This window comes from Herpailurus yagouaroundi, unplaced genomic scaffold (genome assembly GCF_014898765.1).
Source record: "Herpailurus yagouaroundi ecotype Mexico unplaced genomic scaffold, PumYag 210, whole genome shotgun sequence".
NCBI lineage: Eukaryota > Metazoa > Chordata > Mammalia > Carnivora > Felidae > Herpailurus > Herpailurus yagouaroundi.
Genome location: NW_024412441.1, coordinates 17,882,606 through 17,903,532, shown reverse-complemented (window position 1 = coordinate 17,903,532; position 20,927 = coordinate 17,882,606). Strand labels below are relative to the sequence as shown.

The 20,927-nt window shown below is 37.1% G+C and overlaps 1 protein-coding gene across 1 annotated transcript in view; it reads left to right on the top strand.

Moving 5' to 3' along the window:
* Window positions 1-20,927, top strand: part of TMEM131 (transmembrane protein 131) — a 242,518-nt gene that overhangs the window by 121,739 nt on the left and 99,852 nt on the right. Inside the window, exon 5 of the mRNA XM_040453962.1 lies at window positions 16,748-16,871. Coding sequence (XP_040309896.1) covers window positions 16,748-16,871 — 124 coding nt within the window. The remainder of the gene's footprint in view (window positions 1-16,747; window positions 16,872-20,927) is intronic.

Below are 20,927 nucleotides of genomic sequence, written 5' to 3'. Positions count from 1 at the left end.
GAGAGAGAGAGAGAGAGAGAGAGAGAGAGAGAGAGAGAGAGAGAGAGAACTGGCTTTCTTATCTGCTTGCCCAGGTGTGGGATGTAATCAAACATCAGAAATGAAATTAGAGTCTTCATTACTCATGACATCTACTGACTTATGTCAGTGCGCTGGGTTTTGCTCTAATTGTCTGTTTAGATGTCTGTTTCCCTGCTAGACCAGGCTATGAAGATAATTTACCTATTTATTTTTGTGTCTCTGGTACATGTTTCACACTCAGCACTTTTGAAAAATTTTACTTTAGAAAGAGAACATGAGTGGGAGAGAGGGGCAAAGGAGAGAGAGAGAGAGAGAGAGGGAGGGAGGGAGGGAGAGAGAATCCAAAGCAGGCTCCACGCTCAGTACAGAACCCAACACAAGGCTTGATCCCACGGCCCTGGGATCATAATCTGAGCCAAAAGCAAGAGTTGGATGCTCAACCCAATGAGCCACCCAGGTGCTGTACCACACTTAACACTTACATATGGTACATTATCTTACTTAAAAAAAATTTTTTTTAATGTCTATTTTTGAGAGAGAGAGACAAAGACAGAGCACGAGCCGGGGAGGGGCAGAGAGAGAGGGAGTCGCAGAATCTGAGGCAGACTCCAGGCTCTGAGCTGTCAGCACAGAGCCTGACATGGGGCTCGAACCCACGAACTGTGAGATCATGACCTGAGCTGAAGTCTGATGCTTAACCGACAGTCCAACAAGTCCAACAAGATTGCCTGTTGATTTCTTGATTTCAGTTAACTTAATTTTACATTCTCAAGTGATTTTGTCAGACTACAATGAATATTTGTTATACCTTTTCTACTTGATCCGGCAGTGTACTGACTTAATGCCCATGCTGGAAATGTTTCATTGTCTTGATATGTATAGCAATAATTTAAGGACTTGAGAAGAATATCCTTAATAGAACACTTTACAGTATTTTTCCAAAAAGTGTAAGTAGTTATCATTGCTTACTACCTTGACTCATACACTGAAGTTTTGCCTTGTATGTTTTCTGTGACCTATTTCCATTGCTTGTGGTCATTTTTGGTAAATCGGTTTTAAAACACCCTTTGCAGTATCTGGAACAACTTTCAATTGGATAGAATTTACCATTCCAAGTTGTATCTGATGGTCATCCAGGGCTTCCAGGAGAGTTTCAGGCCTCTTAGCAAGGATGCCACTCTAGTACCCTGGCTGCTTTCTAGACCCCCCTGTAACTGACTCCTCTCACTACTTTGCTCATTCCTACTGCCCTCTAGAGCTTCTTTCGTAGTAAATCATGTTAACTTTCTTCAAAAATAGGCTTTCTTTGTTTTCATCTATTACATTTCAATTGATTCTGTAATTCTACCTCTTTTCCCCTCTGCCCTCCCTTCCCCCCATCTCTCTATTAACAGTTAGTTGGAACAGTCTGGGCATGACCACCTCCCCGCATCCCTCTGCACCCCCCTCAGTTATTTATGCCAGTGCTGTTAAATATTTTTCTGTTTCCATAACAACAACTTTTTTCAAACATTTGTTGCCGAGTGCAGAAAGATGCTTTGGGTGAAAACTTGGTTTGCTGAGTTCTTTGGTTTATGTAATTATTAAGTACAGAAAATCTTGATTTCAAATCTAAAGCTTAAAATGGAGACCTAATGGCTTAAAGAAAAATGGAAACTGTCGCTTAAAATGGAGGTCTTTATTTTCAAGTTAAATTCAGTTCTTGAAAGGTGTTTCTTCCAGTCACTTTTTCATAGTCCAGTAAAATCAAGTAGGTTCTCTTCTAAAGAGATGTTTGGTGCCTTTTAGATTTTCAAGTTTCTAACTATTCCACCAACAGCCCCCTCAGCCCTCAATCTAAAATGTGCTTAAGAAGATGTTCAGATTTTGTGGTAATTGAGTGGTACAGAGGACTGCATATTGATTTGACCCAGTTTCCTGCCAAAAGTTGTGTTTGGTAGAGTGCTGTGTCACTGTCATTCATAAGGTTTGTCTGAGGGCACTTGCTCAGCCATTTTTTCAGCTGTTTCCTGGCATTGCGTTGTCTTTCTGTGGCATGGGAAACTTGCCATTGACCACAAAATTGCAGCTTACTTTTCAAGCCGGTCTCTAGTTCATAACTTATTCTTCCTAATTCTTTTGTGCCTCAGACTCTTCTGAAATATGGACAGTCAGTAGCTCTGCACAGACAGCACAGAGAACAGCTGTCTATTTGATTCCACTTGGTTTATCTATAAATAATTCACACTGTCCTCTTTGGCCCTCCTTTGGTCTTTGGAGTAGGTGACAATGGAAACAAATAGAACTGGCACTGTAAGCATTTGAAAATCTTTTTTTTATTTTAAAATCTTACTGTCTAGGAGCGCCCAGGTGGTTCAGTCGGTTAAACATCTGACTTTGGGTCAGGTCATGATTTCATGGCTTGTGATTTGAGCCTCATGTCAGGCTCTGTGCTGACAGCTCAGCCTAAAGCCTGCTTTGGATTCTGTCTCTCTTTCTCTTTCTGCCCCTCCCCCGCTCATGCTCTGTCTCTCTCTGTCTCTCAAAAATGAATAGACGTTAAAAAAAAAAAATTTAAATCTCACCTGTCTAGCCAAGTGTCTCGCATGCTGTTTATGACAGGCAGAATTCTAAGATGGCCTCCCAAATTCCTGGCCTCCAGGGTGCACACACACACCTTCTCCCAGTCAAACATGAATCTAGATGTTGCTGTGAAGGATTTTGGAAATGTAATTAAGATCCCAAATCAGTTGGCCTTTAAAACAGGGAAATAATCTGTGAGGCTGAGATGATGTCATGAGCCCTCCACATTTGGCTGTAAGAGTCATAGACAGAAATGGCAGTGATTTCAAGAGAGGTGTTGATGTAAGGGAGTTTGTTGTGCTGGTTTTGGAAATGGAAAGGGCCATATGGCAAGAGACTGGAAGCAACCTAAATATCACCAATAACCTGAATGAGCCTGGAAGATGTGTGAGTGAGACCCTAAGCAGATCAAGCAGTCATGCTGGGCCTGAACTTCTGATTTACAGACCTATAAGATAATAAATGGGTGTCATTTTAAGCCTCTGAGTTTGTGGTAATTTGTTGTGTAGCAGAAAACTAATTGCTCTGCTTATTTATTTACAAGTAAGCATGCATTAGTACTTGACCAGAGTTTTTCATGGTTTAGTGTGACTTCTCTTTTCAGTCCCCCATTTTATCATGGATTCTGTTCACAACTCCAAGGGAACAGAAGAGAGGGAGAGGGAGGGGCAGGGGAAGCTGTTTTAATATGAGGTCTGTAAGCAGTTCTGTCCTAGGAGGACTCCTTCTGCTTCCTGTGGTGTGGACTGCCCAGAGCTGCAGGAAGCCTGCTCTGTCCAAGCCTGCATAACTAGAGTGGCCTACTGATACCCTTCCTGAGATGTTCCCTCTGTTCTTGTTACTACAAACTTCTTTGAACAGCACGAGTAGATGACCCTTCTCCCCTGAGCAAAGATTCATTTCTGTAGGGTGTGTCGTTTCCTCTTTGATCCCTGGAAGAAAGGGCAAGACCAGCCTCAGCAGCATTGCAAATCAAGCATTCTGATCCACTCCCCCCTGCCAGGCTCCTTATGCCTCCAAGCTTGTTTCCTTACCCCGGAGTCCTCTCCTACAGAAGGCCATCTTCAGTCGTCTTCTTGAAGGATCCCCCAGATTACCTGTCCGTCTTATACCGTGTCTTCTTTATCTTAACTGAGATTGATTACACTGAGGTCATTGGAGGGAAAACGTGAAGATCGAATTCACAGGGAGTGAATGACTGGTTGCCAGTCACCCTGCAGGACATTTGAATTGTGAAAGAGTGTAGTGGTAAACTTTCAGGATATAAGGACATTTTTGTTTCTGTGTACTGTTATTCTATTTATATATCTATATAAAGCTTGAGAAAAAAGAATTTTATCTTCCATGTTGTCTTTGTACAGCTCCCTGCAGCAGAACACACAAAATTTGAGACCCCAGGTGGCTCTGTACCTATTTCCCTAACTGTTTCATGGTCCTGTGACCCCCACCTGCAATTGATGAGCCTGTTGGTTAAGGGGTCTAGCTCCCGAGAAAGTCTCGGGAGCAAGAGGAATTCCACTGAGTTTGAAGAGCTTTGAGGGCGATCAGCTTCCTACTTCCTAACCCTAAATGTGTTGTTATAAGCCTCCTGCAGATACCCCTCTGCCCCTGCCTCAGGACCTAAGCCCTGGTTCTTTGTTTTTTTTTTCCTCACAGTTGGACTCTTAAGCCACAGAAAGATTGTAGACCTCATGGTGGCTGGACTATAAGCCATGAAATTATTTTGGACCAGTTTTTTGCTTCTACATCCTTCCCACTTGTGACAAGAGTTTGTAGCATCTGCAGTGTTGAGCTCTCAGAAGGGAAATATGACTTGGTGTTTAGCCCTTAGAGGCACCAGAAAACATTAACCTCAACAAGAAAACTTCATGTCATCATTATAAAGAAATTCTCAAATGATGTGTAAAATAAACCATAGTGTAAACCATTATCAAAACCTTTAAAATGGGTTAAGTGTTATAAAAGACAGCAAATAGTTCTTTACAAATTGGTAAACCTTATCTAGATGAACCTGACTTTTTTGTGTAATATGGAACAAGAGACTGTCATTCCATTGTAGAAAAGACAAAATGTTTAAAATAATCCAAGATTAGGGGCGCCTGGGTAGCTCAGTCATTTAAGCCTCCAACTCTTGATTTCTGCTCAGGTCATGATCTCACAGTCGTGAGATTGAGCCCCACTTCAGGTTCCACACTGAGTGTGGAGTCTGCTTAAGATTCCCTTCCTCTCCCTCTGCCCCTCTGTCACTTGCACTCTTTCTCTCTCTCAAAAAATAACATTTTAAAAATGACAACATTTAAAATAATCCAAGATTAAAGTATAGACAAAGCTGCAAAAAAAAATGAGTAAAGGGGTGGTAAATTGATTTTGATGTTGATTTAGATGATAAGGAATTTGAAAATCAGGTGAAATAATGTGACTATATTAAAAGTCAGATTCAATACATGAAATTCTGACCAACTTTTGACTTTAAGGATTTTGGAGAAAAAAAAAAAGTGAAGCCCTAATGAGGACGTTAAACAGAAACCTTAAGGAAACAAACTAATCTTTCTACTTGGACAATAAAATGACCTTTGATTTTATTTATTGTAATGTTTAATTATAATACTTCTGTCCTGAGTTCTCTAATATTCTGTTTTGTGTAACATTTGTTAAAGTACTTTTCAAATTGAATTCTTGGGAGATCATATTTAATATATGGGCTCTCTCTTGACTAAACAGGATTCAGCATCGTACAGTTATATAAGAATCACCTGTAAAAATAAGCCAACATCATGATAAAGCTGGCTTACGTGTAGGCCTTCAGCAAATACCTTTTAACTCATTGACCTCAAGTAACAAAACCATCTTAACTGATGGTCACTCTAAACCAAAAAAAAAAAAAAAAAAAAAAAAACCTCCAAATGCTTTATTCTAGTTTTATATGGTGATGCTTAATAATTATAGAGTAGTATTGCTTTCCATAGTATTCTCATTACTTTACCATCACGCTGTTTACTTTTTTTCATGAAATATACACATAGAAAAATGCATAAAGTATATATGTAGTTTTACATATGCTACCCAGTCAGATATTATTATATATTTTTAGTTTATGTAATTATGTTTCAGTATACAGACACTGTGATATAAATCATTCTGGGGGGGTTGTTGTTTTTTTGTTTGTTTGTTTGTTTGGCTGTATTGAGATGTAATTAACATAACATTGTAAAAGTTTAGGTACACAACATATTGATTTGATATACTTACACATTACAAAATGATTAGCATGGTAAGGTTAACACTGTCGTCACAGCACATAATTACCACTCTCTTTTGTGGTAAGAACATTTAAGGTTTTAGCAACTTTCAAGTACATAATACAGTATTAACAACTATAATCACTATACTGGACATTAGAACCCTAGAACGTATTCATCTTCTAATTAGAGGTTTGTACTCTTTGACCAACATCTCTCTCTTCGCTCCCCCCCCCCCCCTTACCCCTGGTAGCCACCAGTGTTTGTCTTTCTCTGTCTAACTTCATTTAGCATAATGCCCCCAAGGTCCATCCATGTTGTTGCAAGTGGCAGGATGTCCTTTCTTGTGGCTGAATAATATTCCATTGCATATAAGCATACCATATCTTCTTTATCCATTCATCCGTTGACAGACACTTAGATTATTTCCATTCCTTGGCTATTGTGAGTAATGCTGCAGTGAACATAGGAGTGCAGATATCTCTTTGAGATCTTGTTTTCATTTCCTTTGGATATGGGAAGAAATAAGATTGCTGGATCATGTGGTAATTCTGTTATTAACTTTTGAGGAACCTCCATATTGTTTCCATAGTGGCTGCATAGTTCCTTCTTTTTCTTACGTTTTTAAAGCTTCATTTTTGTTAGATATCCATCTGTTCTCTTATTTCTAACCATAGCAAAGAATCCACATTTTACCCATAACTCCTTCTTTAGTGGCTATACATATTATCTCTAATACCCTACCGCCACAAACAGCCCTGCAGTGAATACTCTTGCAGGTTCACTTATGGACTTTCATGAGGATTTCTTTGGAATATAAGGCCAGGAGAGGAATGCATAGGTCATAAAGTGTGAGTACACTTCACTGTCTAGGTGTTGCCTGGTTGCTTTTGTGCTTATCTGTGCCTTCCTATATTTCCACATCCCTTGTATTTGTACTAATGCTTAACATCAGCCAACTTTCTGTTTTTGCTAGTTAAATAGGGATAATGTGGTACTTCATCATTAATTTTGTATTTCTCTGATTGCTATTAAGTTACAGTATCCATCTTTTTATATGCTTATTGGCCTTTTGGGTTTCCTCTTCTGTGAATTGCCTGTTCATATCTTTTGACCTTTTTTCTTTCGGGATTCTTACTAACTTGTTAGAAATTCCTTTTGTAAGCTAGAAATAACTTTAAAGTCTAAAGATATATTTAGATATTGTAAGTATCTTTTCCCAGCTTGTCACCTGTTCACTTTTCCCATCCCATACTTTGTTGAATCAGAAAGTCTTAATGTTTTCCCCACATTTTGAAAAATTTAAAAGTTCAGAAAAGTTGGAAGAATAATATGGTGAATACCTATATAATCTTTATCTAGGTTCACCAAGAGTCAACCTTTAGCACATTTACTGTCTCTCTTCTACACACACACACACACACACACACACACACACACAACACACACACAACACACACACAACACACACACACAGAGACTACTTTTTTTTTTAAGTAAATGTGGACATCCTGCTACTTCATCCCTGTGTTCATTAGTATGTAAATCCTAAGGGACAGACATAACCATATTCAGTTTTCCCTAATCGCCAAAAATATGTCCATTATTGTATACGGTCCCCCAACCAGGATCAAATCAAGGATGACACATTGTATTTGGTTGGTTGGTGTCTTTAATCTTTAAACTACCTTTCTCCTTTTTTTCATTTATAAGATAGAATTTTTTGTAGTTCAGATCAGTTGATGTATAGAATAGTCCACAAACTGGATTTGCCTCATTATTTCTTCATGATTAGAATCAGGCTAAATACTTTTGTCAAGAACATTATATAGATAATGTATATTTCCCATCACATAACATCAGGCAGCCAATAAGGCCCATATTTCTAATTGTTAATGATGCTGAGTTTGAGTACTTCCTAAGGTACTCTCTACCAGATTCTGTACATTGTAAAGGTACCTTTTCCTTTTTGTAATTAGTAAGTATTATGTGGGGTTAATAACATGTTCTCCAGCAACCTTTCATTTTAATAGTTCTACCTACTTATCATATTATTGACTCTTGCCTAAATCATTTACTACATTGATAATTGCAAAATGGTGATTTCTTTTTTTCCTCAGATTCTAGCAGGTTTTTTTTTTTCATTTAGGAGCCAAGATTTTTCTGTGAAAAGTATCGTCCTCTCTTTTTCCTTTGACTGTCACTATAAACAAAAGGTCAGCAAAATTATGGCCCTTGCCACCCATTTTTGTAAATAAAAGTTTTATTGGAACATAATCATACATGCTCATTTACACTTTATGGTTGCTTTTACACAACATTGGCAGAGTTGAGTGTTATGACAGAGATTGCATAGTCTGTAAAGTCTAAAATATTTACTGTCTGGCCCTTTACAGAAAAAGGTTGTTGATCCCAATTATAGACTCATATATTCTCTTCTTTATTTAATGTGTTATAACCCTTTGCTGTTCTTTTTGTTCCAAATTTTATAAATTTTCCCAGTAGAAGCCTGTTTAAGCTGATTTCTATCATTTTTTGTAAGTTCCATTAAGCTTTGAACATTTCTTTGCTTTCTGATTCAACAAGGCATTCTAGACTTCCCTGTGTTTTCATTGTCCTAGACCTGGAATGAGCCAAAAGTATGAGAAGTCCTGGTTTCTTTTTAGGGGAAATGACATTTCAAACCCATATCTGGGCACCAAAGTGTGCTTATTGCTCTGGATGTCATTGCTTCTAGGCTTTTGTGAAAAGATCTATAGAGGAACATAGTCGTATACTATATAAATGAATATATGCAAGTCATGTCCCATACCGATAATTCTAATTCATATTTTACCAATTCAGATCCAGAGTCATAGAGTTTTTCCTCATTATTCCCCATTTTGTATCTGCATCTTATTTTTCCACAAAATAATTATTAGAATATTACCTTTAAATATTTGGTAAAATTTGACAGTAAAGTACCCATGGACTGGAATTTTCTTTGTGGGAAGGTTTTAAATTATGAATTTAATTTCTTAAGTAGTTTTATTTTTTGTAATGCTTACATATTTTTTTTCTTATTTTACCAGTTTTGGTAAGCTGTGTTTTTTTCTGGGAGTTTGGTAGTTTTAGGATAATTTTTAAATTTATGGGGCGCCTGGGGGGCACAGTCGGTTAAGTGTCCGACTTCAGCCAGGTCACGATCTCGCAGTCCGTGAGTTCGAGCCCCGCGTCAGGCTCTGGGCTGATGGCTCAGAGCCTGGAGCCTGTTTCCAATTCTGTGTCTCCCTCTCTCTCTGCCCCTCCCCCGTTCATGCTCTGTCTCTCTCTGTCCCAAAAATAAATAAAAACGTTGAAAAAAAAAATTAAAAAAAAAAAATAAATTTACTAACATAAAGTTGTTAATATTGTTTTAATGTTTGCAGTATCTGTAGCGATACCTCCTTTTATCATTGCTCATACTGATATTTTGTGCCATCTCTTTTTTCTCTCTCAGTCTTGCCAGGTAGTTGTCAACTTACTAGTTTTTTACCCCCAAGAAGGGTGAACTTCTAACTTCATAGATCATCTCTGTTTTACGTGTTTTATTACATTGATTTCCACACTTGCTTTTATCCATTTTTTACTTGTATCTTCTTTAGATTTAATTTGCTGTTCTTTTTCTCATGACATGGATGCTTAGTTCATTAAATTTTAGGCTTTTTTTTTCTTCAAATATATACATTTTAATTCATGAATTTTTCTTTAAGCACAGAATCAAGTTTATTTTACAAGCTTTTAATAAGTTAAGTTTTTAATTTTCATTCCAGATAGTTCTTAATTTTTATTCAGATTTTGTCTTTGATCCATGGGTTATTTACACATGCATTGATCTATTTACATATTTATAGAAAATCAAGTTATCTTTTCTTATTGATTTCTGTTTAACTGGGCCAAGACTAGAAAATTCTGCATATAAAAGAGTTTTATAAAAGGGATAGAATAGAAAATAACTAGCAAGATGGTACTTTAACCAGATCAATAATTACATTAATTGTACATATAAATAGTCTAAACACACCAATTAAAAGACCAAGATTTTCAGATTAAAAAAGCAAGACTCAACTAACAATAGAAACCCAAAATATAGGAAGCAAAACTGACAGAACTGAAGGGAAAAGTAGACAATTCAGCACTAATAGAGACTTTAGTACCCCACTTTCAATAATGGATAGACCGTCTAAGCAAGAGATAACAAACAGAAGACCTGAAAACAGTTCAATGCCATTAGACATCTATAGAACATTCCACTCAACAACAAAGTACTTACACTGCTCACACACACAAAGAACGTTCTCCAAGATAAACTGTATGTTAGACCATAATGTAAGCCCCTATAAATCTGGAAGTCATACAAAGTATGTTCTCTGATAACTTCATTCTTTAATTAAATAAATTGGCAAGCAATAAAAAAAAAGAATCTTGAGATATTAAACAACATATTCTTTAATAATGAATCAAAGAAGAAAATCAAGAAAGGAATTAGAAAATGCTTTCAGATAAGTGACAAGAAAATATACCAGAATTCATGGGGTACAGCAAAAGCATTGCTCAGAAAGAAACTTACAGCTATAAATGTCTTAATCAGCAAAGAAAAAAAATCTCAAATCAGATATCTAACCTTCCACCCTGAGAAACTAGGAAAAGAAAAGCAAAATAAAAAATAATTAGAAAGAAATAATAAAGACTAGAGAAGAAATAAATGAAATAAATGAAAAACAGCAGAGAATATTAACAGAAATTGGTTCTTTCAAAACAGCAACAAATTTGACAAACCCTTAGCTAAATTAAGCAATAAAGAGAAAAAGACTCAAGTTACTAAAACCAGGAATGAAAGAGGTGATCTTTGTATAGAATATAATCTTACAGAAATAAAAAAGGATTGGGGTACCTGGGTGGCTCAGTCGGTTAAGCATCCAACTCTTGATTTTGGCTCAGGTCATGATCTCATGGTTCGTGAGATCAAGCACCTTGTCAGTCTCTGCACTTGTAGAATGCACTCTACAAGTGCAAAGCCTGCTTGGGATTCTCTCTCTCCCTCTCTCTCTCCCCTCTCCCACTCATGCTCTCTCTCTCTCAAAATAAGTAAATAAACTTAAAAAGAAATAAAAAAGGATTATAAAGGAATACCATGAACAACTGTATGCTAAGAAGTTCATTAACTTAGTTGAAATAGACAAATTCCTGAAAAGACACAAATTTCCAAAGCTGACCTAAGAAGAAATAGGAAATCTGAATAGACTTATAACAAGAGTTTGAATTAGTAATCAAAAAACTTCCCAGAATGAAAGCTCTGACTCACAGAAAGCCTTATTGATTAATTTTATAAAAAATTCAAAGAAGAATTAATACCAGTCCATCATAAACTCTTCCAAACAATAGAAGAGTGAACATTTCCCAACTCTGTATGTTAGGCCTACATTACCCTTATACCAATATCACACAAAGACACTATAAGAAAACTACAGACCAATACTCCATGTGTTAAAATTCCTCCACAAAATAATAAAATATCTAAAAAAGATTATATACCATGGCCAAGTGGCATTTGTTCCAAGAATGCAAGGTTAATTTAACATCTGAAATTCAATTAATGTAATATACCATGTTAATAGAATAAATGGGAAACGTATGTCAGTAAATAACACACACAGAAAAGGTTTTGAATAATACATCCTTTCATGATAATAACACTCAAAAAACTAAGAATAGAAGAGAATTTCCTCAGCCTGATAAAGAGCTTCTATGAAAGTCACATAGTTAACATTCTGTTTAATGGTGAAAGACTGAAAGCTTTCCCCCTACATCCAGAACAGGGCAGTTATGCAAGAAAAAGAAACAGTAGGCACCCAGACTGGAAAGGAAAAAGCATCTCTATTTTCAGATGTTATACTCTTGTATATAGAAAATGATAAGCAGTCCACTTTTAAAAACTTGGAATGAGTGAGTTCAAGGTTACAGGATATAAGATCAATATACAAAATTATATTTCTCTACACTAGCAATGAGCAATTTAAAATTAAGAAAAAAATTCATTTATAATAAATCAAAAAGAATAAAATACTTAGCTATAAATTTAGCAAAAGTAGTGCAAGACCTATATATTAAAAACAACAAACCATTGTCAAAAGAAATTAAAGAACTATAAATAAATGGAAGCCATTTCATATTCAGAAATCAGAGGACACAAATAAAGATGGCAGTACTCCCTAAATTGATCTATGAATTCAACAAAATTCCCATCAAAATACCAACTGACATTTTTGTAGAAATGGACAGGCTGATCTTAAAATGGACATGAAATCAGAGGGATTCAGAACAGCCATTCTTTTTTTTTTTTTTAATTTTTTTTTAACGTTTTATTTATTTTTGAGACAGGGAGAGACAGAGCATGAACAGGGGAGGGTCAGAGAGAGGGAGACACAGAATCTGAAACAGGCTCCGGGCTCTGAGCTGTCAGCACAGAGCCCAACGCGGGGCTCAAACTCATGGACCGCGAGATCATGACCTGAGCCAAAGTCGGCTGCTTAACCGACTGAGCCACCCAGGCACCCCCAGAACAGCCATTCTTTTAAAAGGAGACCAACATTGGAGAATTTTTAGTGCCCAATATTAGAAACCTATAAGTTTTAGTAGTCAAGACACTGTGACACTGCCATAAAGATAGACATATAGGTAAACAGAAAAGAATTTAGGTTCCAGAAATAGAAATTTACATTTATTGCCAATTGATTTTGACAAGAGTGCCAAAACAATTAAATAGAGAAAGAACAGTCTTTGCAACAAATGGTGCTGGGCCAACTGGGTATCCACATGCAAAAGAATTAAGTTGCACGCCTGCCTTAGAGCATACACAAAAATTAATTCAAAGTATATAATAGAGCTAAATGTAAATGTCATAAAGCTGAACTATAAAAGCTTTAGAAGAAAAGATTGGAATATATGAACATATCTCCATTATCCATTGGTTTATGCAATGATTTCTTAGCTATGACCCTAGAAGCACAAGTGATAAAAGACAAAATGTACAAATTGAATTACATAAAAATTAAAAACTTTTGGGGGCGCCTGGGTGGCGCAGTCGGTTAAGCGTCCGACTTCAGCCAGGTCACGATCTCGCGGTCCGTGAGTTCGAGCCCCACGTCAGGCTCTGGGCTGATGGCTCAGAGCCTGGAGCCTGTTTCCAATTCTCTCTGTCTCCCTCTCTCTCTGCCCCTCCCCCGTTCATGCTCTGTTTCTCTCTGTCCCAAAAGTAAAAATAAAAAAACATTGGGAAAAAAAAAAAAAACTTTTGTACTGCATGCAAATGATACCATCAAGAAAGTTTGGGGCACCTGGGTGCCTCAGTCAGTTAAGCGTCCGAATTTGGCTCAGGTCATGCTCTCGCAGTTCATGGGTTTGAGCCCTGCGTTGGGCTCCATGCTCACAGCTCAGAGCCTGGAGCCTGCTTCAGATTCTTTGTCACCCTCTCTCTCTCTCTGTCCCTCCCCCACTCACACTCTGGCTCTGTCTCTCTCTCAAAAATAAATAAACGTAAAAAAAAAAAAGAGAGAGAGAAAACAGTCCACACAATGGGAGAAAATACTTGGAAAAAATCTCATAAGATACTTAGATCCACAATATATAAAACTCTTGCAACTCCTTAAATTTTATTCTCTGTTTAAATACAGTGTTTCCTTATCTCTCCTTGTTGACACTTCATGAACCCTTTCAGTCAAAAATTCATCTTTTTTTAAAGTTTGGGTTTTACCAGGGCACCAACTTCGGCTCAGGTCATGATCTCACAGCTCATGGGTTCGAGTCCTGCGTCAGGCTCTGTGCTAACAGCCCCTGTGCTAACAGCCCTTGCTTATGCTGTGTCTCTCTCTGTCTCTCAAAAATAAACATTGAAAAAAAAAGTTTGGGTTTTACCCATTAATTTTGTCCATATTCCTTAAATATTCCTATAGTCCACCTTCCAAATATTACCATTTCTAGGTGTGCCCTATATATCTGCTTCTCGCTTTTTTTTTTAGCTCTGTCTTTTAAAATATTCTGAGTATGTATTTTTTTCTTGCTGAATTGTGAGCTAAATTGTCAATCCGATCTTCCAACTCACTAAGAGATTTTTACCTACCTTTATACATTTTACTTTTATACTAATAATTTCTTTTGTTTTCTGTATGATTTCTTGCTTCATTTTACTAATATCTTGCCATATCTCCTTAACTATATCACACTGTGCTTGTTTAGTTCCTGGTTCAACTTTTCCAACTTCAGGTGTGTGTTACTCAGCCTTTACCAGGTTATGTATGACCACAACCAACCCAAAATCTTAGTGGGATGTAGGCTAAAAGCAGCACTCCTGAGATAGGCCATTTCTTGGAAAAAGAATACAAGACGACTTTTAAAACTTAATGTTACATGTCACTTTTGCTCACATTTCATTGACCAAAGAAAATCATGTGGCCAAGCCTAATGTTGAAGTAGAATTCTCTCACAGGTTCAGTCAGCAGATTGGGAATACCACAGTTTATCACAACATTGTATGTTTTCTAATTCTACTCCTCATGGAGTTAACTTAAGAGCTCCTGTCTTGTAGTGCATATTGAGGAAGGGCAGAATAGAAAGACTTGGTCTTTGTCTCTTGTGAATTTAAGAAGGGAGATGATCCCCAAGGTAGAAAGACCCAGTTCCACACACACATACACGTAAAAACTATTAATTGTCCTGTTTGCCACCACTGTATCTGATAGTGCTTAGGCAGAAGCATCTGGGTGGAGATGTAAATGTAATCAAATAGCCCTTGGTCTTTGGACTACCAAAGAGGAGTTAGAGGCAGGTGTGCTCCAGGGTAGCTGATTATCAGCTTCTTAGCTCTCTAAGCCTCTCTGCTATTCTAGGTTGAAAGGGCAAGCTCTGATTGTTCCAGGGCAAGCAAGGAAAGAAGGAATTGGAGAACAGAGTTTTGAAGCCTTCTTCTACCCTAGCCTCTCATTGTCAGCTTAGGCTATTCTTTGTCCCTCACTTTTCCCCACCTGCCAGTTCAAGGCAACCTTCTGTTCCCCCCAGGGTTTCTTACTGTTTTTTAGTTAATCCTTGGAATCAGTACCTTCCTCTAACTTCTAAATTTTTCCAGGATTGTTGTTGGGGGGTAGGTGGGTTCAAGGAGAGCCAGGAGCATGAATAAAATAAAAACATGGACCAGGGGGTACCTGGGTGGCTCAGTTGGTTAAGCATCTGACTCTTGCTTGGTTTCAGCTCAGGTCATGACCTCACAATTCATGAGTTTGAGCCCGACATCGGGCTCCAAGCTGACAGTGCAGAGCCTGCTTGGGGTTTGTTCGTTCTCTCTTTCTCTCTCTCTTTCTCTCTCTCTCTCAAAATCAAAAATATTTTAAAACAAAAACACGTGGACCAGAATGGTTGTCTGAGGAGAGGACCTTGTGAAAGAAGTTGCATTTGAATTAGAAAATGAGGATTTGGATTGGAATAGGGGGATAGGGAGGAAAACAGAGCAAAGAGATTGGTAAAGCCATGGGGGCTATGCACATGAAACCAGCCTGATCCAGGTTGGAAGGTTTAGATTGTGAAAACATAGGGAGTTAGTTACTTGTTTAGGTCAGGTGATGTCAGGGTAGGGAGGATCTTAATTTCCACTAAGGCAGGGGGGGAGAAAAGGGAAGGGAGGGAAGCTCACCCGTGCACACTCTTACCAAGTGCCTGTGCTAGATAATATGGAAAATATGGAGTACACGTATAATGTTACCTTTGTCTGAAAGGTGCTGATAATCTTGAGGAAATAAAACTGGTGCTAATTAAATTATTAGAGGACATTAAGAAACAGTTTTTTTGCAGAATTCTCTGATGCTGTAGGAGTTAGGAGGCCTGCCTGTACAGCTGAGATTAGCTGTGTAAGTACTTAATGGACTGCATAACTAAGGAGATGCCACTTTTAAGAGGAAACTCTAATGTGGATACCAAGGAGAACATTAAAATGGATCTGTGGGGGCGCCTGGGTGGCGCAGTCGGTTAAGCGTCCGACTTCAGCCAGGTCACGATCTCGCGGTCCGTGAGTTCGAGCCCCGCGTCAGGCTCTGGGCTGATGGCTCGGAGCCTGGAGCCTGTTTCCGATTCTGTGTCTCCCTCTCTCTCTGCCCCTCCCCCGTTCATGCTCTGTCTCTCTCTGTCCCAAAAATAAATAAATGTTGAAAAAAAAATTTTTTTTAATAAAAAAAATAAAATGGATCTGTGGATGTCAGATCACTGAGTGTGTGTCCTCCTTAAGAGGAGGCAGTTTAGTATAATGAGTTAGAACATGGACTAAAGCCAGATGGCCTGGATTCAAATTTAGATTCCAAGTATGACTTTGGACAAGTAACTTTTCTGTGCCTCAGTATCCTCATCTATAAAATGAGGACAATAATAGCCCCTAATTCATAAGGCCGATCTGCTCACATAACTTTGCCACTCAGTTTCTCCTAAATTGAAGAGCATGTATCAGTGGAATTTGGGGAGAAGGGGACATGATTCAGAATTAGTAGGAAATCAGGGTGGTATTACAGAAGGAAATGAAAAGATCTGACCATTTTATTCCCTGCCTGCTTCCTCACTAGACTGTAAGCTTTATCTGGACAGAGATTTACTTCATTGTATCCTAGCCCCTGGCTCAGTGTGAGACATAAAATGGGCACTCAGTATATATTTGTTGAATGACTAAATGCATTTCTATGTGTAATTTTAAATATAAACCAATTAAATAGTTTTATATGTTTGGATATGTACTTGTCCAATAATTTTGATGTTTAAATTTTTTTAGCAGCTAGAAACTAATTCAACAACTAGAAATAATCTTTGAAGTATTTGTGACAGTGGTTTTGTTTTTTGTTTTTGTTTTTGTTTTTGTTTTTGTTTTGCTTTTACAGGCCAGTTGGAATGCCAAAAATGGAAAAAGTTTACTTACATAATCCTAGTTCTGAAGAAACTATTACTTTAGTATCAATATCTGCTACAACATCACATTTTCATGCATCATTTTTTCAAAATAGGGTAAGTTTTTCTATAAATGTTTCTCTTGAGTTTGAAATTGAAATATCTAGATGTTTTATGTATAATTTCATTTTGCTATAATTAAAATCCGGTTCGAGTGTTTCATATTTGTTGCGGGTTTCAGTTTGCCCCATTTCCTAAGAATTATCACTTCTACTCTTAAACACACGTTGTGTTTCTCAACATAAAACAATTTAACAATTCCACTTTGAACCTAAGTACTCTGAAAAATGTAGTAGTCAGAAATTTAGTTGATTTTGTTTCCTTTTTAAATAATAAGTAATTCCTCAGTGTGGTGTTAGTTTTCTATTGCTACCTAATAAGCTACCACAAACGTGATGGCTTTAAACAACCCCCACTTATTAGCACATAGTTTATCAGTTGTAAGTCCAGTGTGTTCTTTGCTCAGAGTATCATAAGGCTGTAATTAAGATGTCAGCAGGGCTCAGTCCTTGACTGGAGACTCAGGGAAAATCCACTTCTAAATTCACTCAAGTTGTTGCCAAAACTCATTTCCTTATGCTTGTAGTACTGAAGTCCCCATTTCGTTGCTGGCCCTTGGCCAGGAACCTCTCTCAGTTCCCCAGGGCACCCACATTGCTTGTCACCATCTTTAGGCGAGGAGTAATGTGTCATATCTCCTTTATGCTTTGGATCATTTTGGCTTTCTCTTCTGCCACCAGTAGAGAAAATTCTGCCTTAATCATGTCATTGGGACCACCTGGATAGTCTCCTTTTTCATGAAATGAGTGAACTAATGTCCTAGTTACATTTGCAAAATCCCTTTTTATCATGTAAGGTAATTAACCACAGGTGTGGTATCTCCGCATCCTTACAATCTCAGAGATATTAGGGCAGGAAATTTGGGAGGCTATTTTAGGGTTCTACCTACCACAAGTATCCTCTAAAATTTTACTTTATAATCATTTTCAGAGGTAGTTTGCAGACTTGTTATTTACATAAAAATTAATCTGACAAAAAAGTTGGATCTTAATAAATTTTGAATTTGAGAGAATACATACATTAATCTTTAATATATAGACTGCTAAAGTAACAAATAAGCTTCAAAAACAGCTAAATAGCAAGTATTAGAAGGAAGTAAATAAGTGAAACCTAATTTCATCTTCCCAGAGTTTTCACTAATTCCTTTGAAGAGATGTGACCAAATCAAAAGGAGCTTTTTTAAAAAAAAAGCATCTAAAATTATATCAATTATTTAGATTTTATACTTCTCCCTTCAAAAATCCTATTTCATCATATGCTGTCCTTAGCAACATATGTTGCTAGCAACATGTCCAGCAACTTCTGAAGTCAAAAACAAAAACAAAACAAAAAAACCTTAATTTCGGCTTTTTTAAATTTAAAAGTATGTTATTAACAAGGAATTGATGAGTTACCATATTGCTTTCAATAGCAAAAACTTCATTTTTGTGGTATTCATGGAAAACGCCCCTTTTCTAATATATTTCTTTAAATAAGTTTCCCTTGAGTTATTTTTTGTTGTTACCTAAAGGATGTTTTCAGAGTTTTTATAAACATGCTGATGTTCTCAAATAATAAAATCCCAGTGCTAGAAGAGATTTGTATATTCATCTAGTCTAATAATACCCTCATTATACAAAATGAAGAAAGAGCTCAACTCCAGAGGGGTTTGCCCCCTGTCATGCAGTTAATGACAGGATCCAAGGTGAGGGTCTAGGTGTTCTATTGGCCTACACGGTGATTTGTGTCGTATTAAGCTATGGTATGTGGCATATATGTTATGCCACCTGTACACAGAGATGCACTTATGTGTAAATGCAACCACACGGGCACGGCCAGTATGCAGAGACATGTTGGGTTAAAGGGAAAAATAGTGAAGTGAAAATGGAAACAGTTTAAAAATAGTTCACAACTGCCCTACAGATTTTATTTTTAACTTGTTAATGGTACTTTGCTAATTCAAGCAATGTTTTGTTGTTTTTAATCATCCAAGCTTAACCCCGTTAAAGGGTTTTCATAGACCAAGAGTTACAATTACAGATTCTTACAGTGGGCAGATAGACAATGTAAATGAGAGAAGCAGGCCATGTGGAATGAGGGTGACCTGGAGAGCACGTGGTCTGTCCAAAGGGATCAACCCACACTCTGTTCCAGCCGGTGGTTGCCATGTGGGAATGTAAGCGCATGCCCCGTTCTTCTCATGTTCCAAGAAGAAACAGAAATAGGAATTTTTATATGATATCTTCCAGTTTTTACACATTGAAAATAAATTCAATTTTAGAAAGACAGATGGTGTGGACCAAACAAAACAAGCTAATGGCCACTAGTTTGACATTTTCGAACTAGACTCTCCCAGGGACTTATTTCTGCACATGAACTTTATGCAAAGAGGAGAGTTTTTCTGAAAATTCTTCAGAAGGTAAACTAAATGTGCATGTTAGTCAAAGGACAAGTTGAAAACCAATATGTGTTTTCCATTGTCAGGAAATTGGATTACACAATAAAAATAATCTATACCCATCAAAACCTCCAGTTAGGTCAGCTAGATTTGGCTTCAAAAGCAGCTAGCCACAATCTGTGCAGTCTTCTCTGTCTTCTTCTTCCTCTTGGTTTCCCTTTTTACTTCTTGCAGTAAGGTATGGATTCCCAACAGCTCAAGAAATGGAGAGGAGACATGGAATGAATTCTTAAGGGAAGAAATAACCTTATTTCCCCTCCACTTCAATTTTATGCCTATGATAAGAGCCTTTGGTGAACAATGAAAAGAGTCTTCTCATGTTCAGGAGAGTAGACCATTTCTGTAATTTTATTTTAACTCTTTGTCACCTTCTGAATTCCTGGTCGGGTCTTATTTCCTTGAGAATAGAACATTTTGTATAACTCACTTAAGTTTTTGGTTATTTACCACTATCATCTCTATATTAACTAACCAGTAGGAAATAGAGAAAAGAATCATTGTTTTCATAAGGCCAGGTTTAAATAACCATTTTATAACACACACACAAATAACCCTCTTATAGGAAGGTCTTGTTTTAACCTGGAAATCAAGAAGAATAAGGGTAATAAGGAATGTGTTTGTGTGACAATTTGTTTTTCTTTGTTTATCTTCTAATAATTATCTGTTATTTATAATTACCTGCTAATTAACTATAGTTGTCTAATTAGTTATAATTACAATTAAAAATTACATAATAAGACTGCAACTTAGGCCTACTCATCTTTCATGACTGTATTGTATATTAGTTGTAAAATATGTAATACATATTTTGTGTCTAAGAATACAGATTTTTTAATACTCTAATAGTCAAATTTTGATTATGGTAAGAATTATTTTTAAAATTGTGATGTAATTGTGGTATAACATTGTGTAAGTTTAAGGTATACAGTGGACATATAACACTGTGTAAATTTAAGGTGTACAAAGTGTTGATTTGATATACTTAGGGGCGCCTGGGTGGCTCAGTCAGTTGAGCGTCATGACTTTGGCTCAGATCATGATCTCATGTCTCAGCTCGTGAGTTTGAACCCCACGTTGGCTCTATGCTCAGAGCCTGGAGCCAGCTTCGGATTCTATGTCTCCCTCTCTCTGTCCCTCCCCTGCTCATGCTCTCTCTCTAAAAAAATAAACATTGAAATAAAAAAATTTTTTGATACATTTATAAATTGCTATAGGATTATCACCATAGGATCAGCTAACTTCTCTGTCATGTCACATAATTATCATTTTTATGGTGAGAACTGTTAAGATCTAGTGTCTCAGAAACTTTGAGATTTACAATACAGTTTTATCTGTGATCACTATGGTGTGCATTAGATCTCCAGAACCTCTTTTTCTTATAGTTGCACATTTGTACCCTTCAACAACACATCACTACTTCCCCCTCCATCCAGTCCCTGGTAATCATTGTTCTACTCTCTGTTTTTACATGTTTGGCTTTTTTATTTTTATTTATTTTATTTTATTTTATTTTTTAAGTTTGAGAGAGCACAAACGGGGTAGGGGCAGAGAGAGTGGGGAGAGAGAGAATCCCAATCTCTGCACTAACAATGCAGAGCCTGATGTGGGGCTTGAGC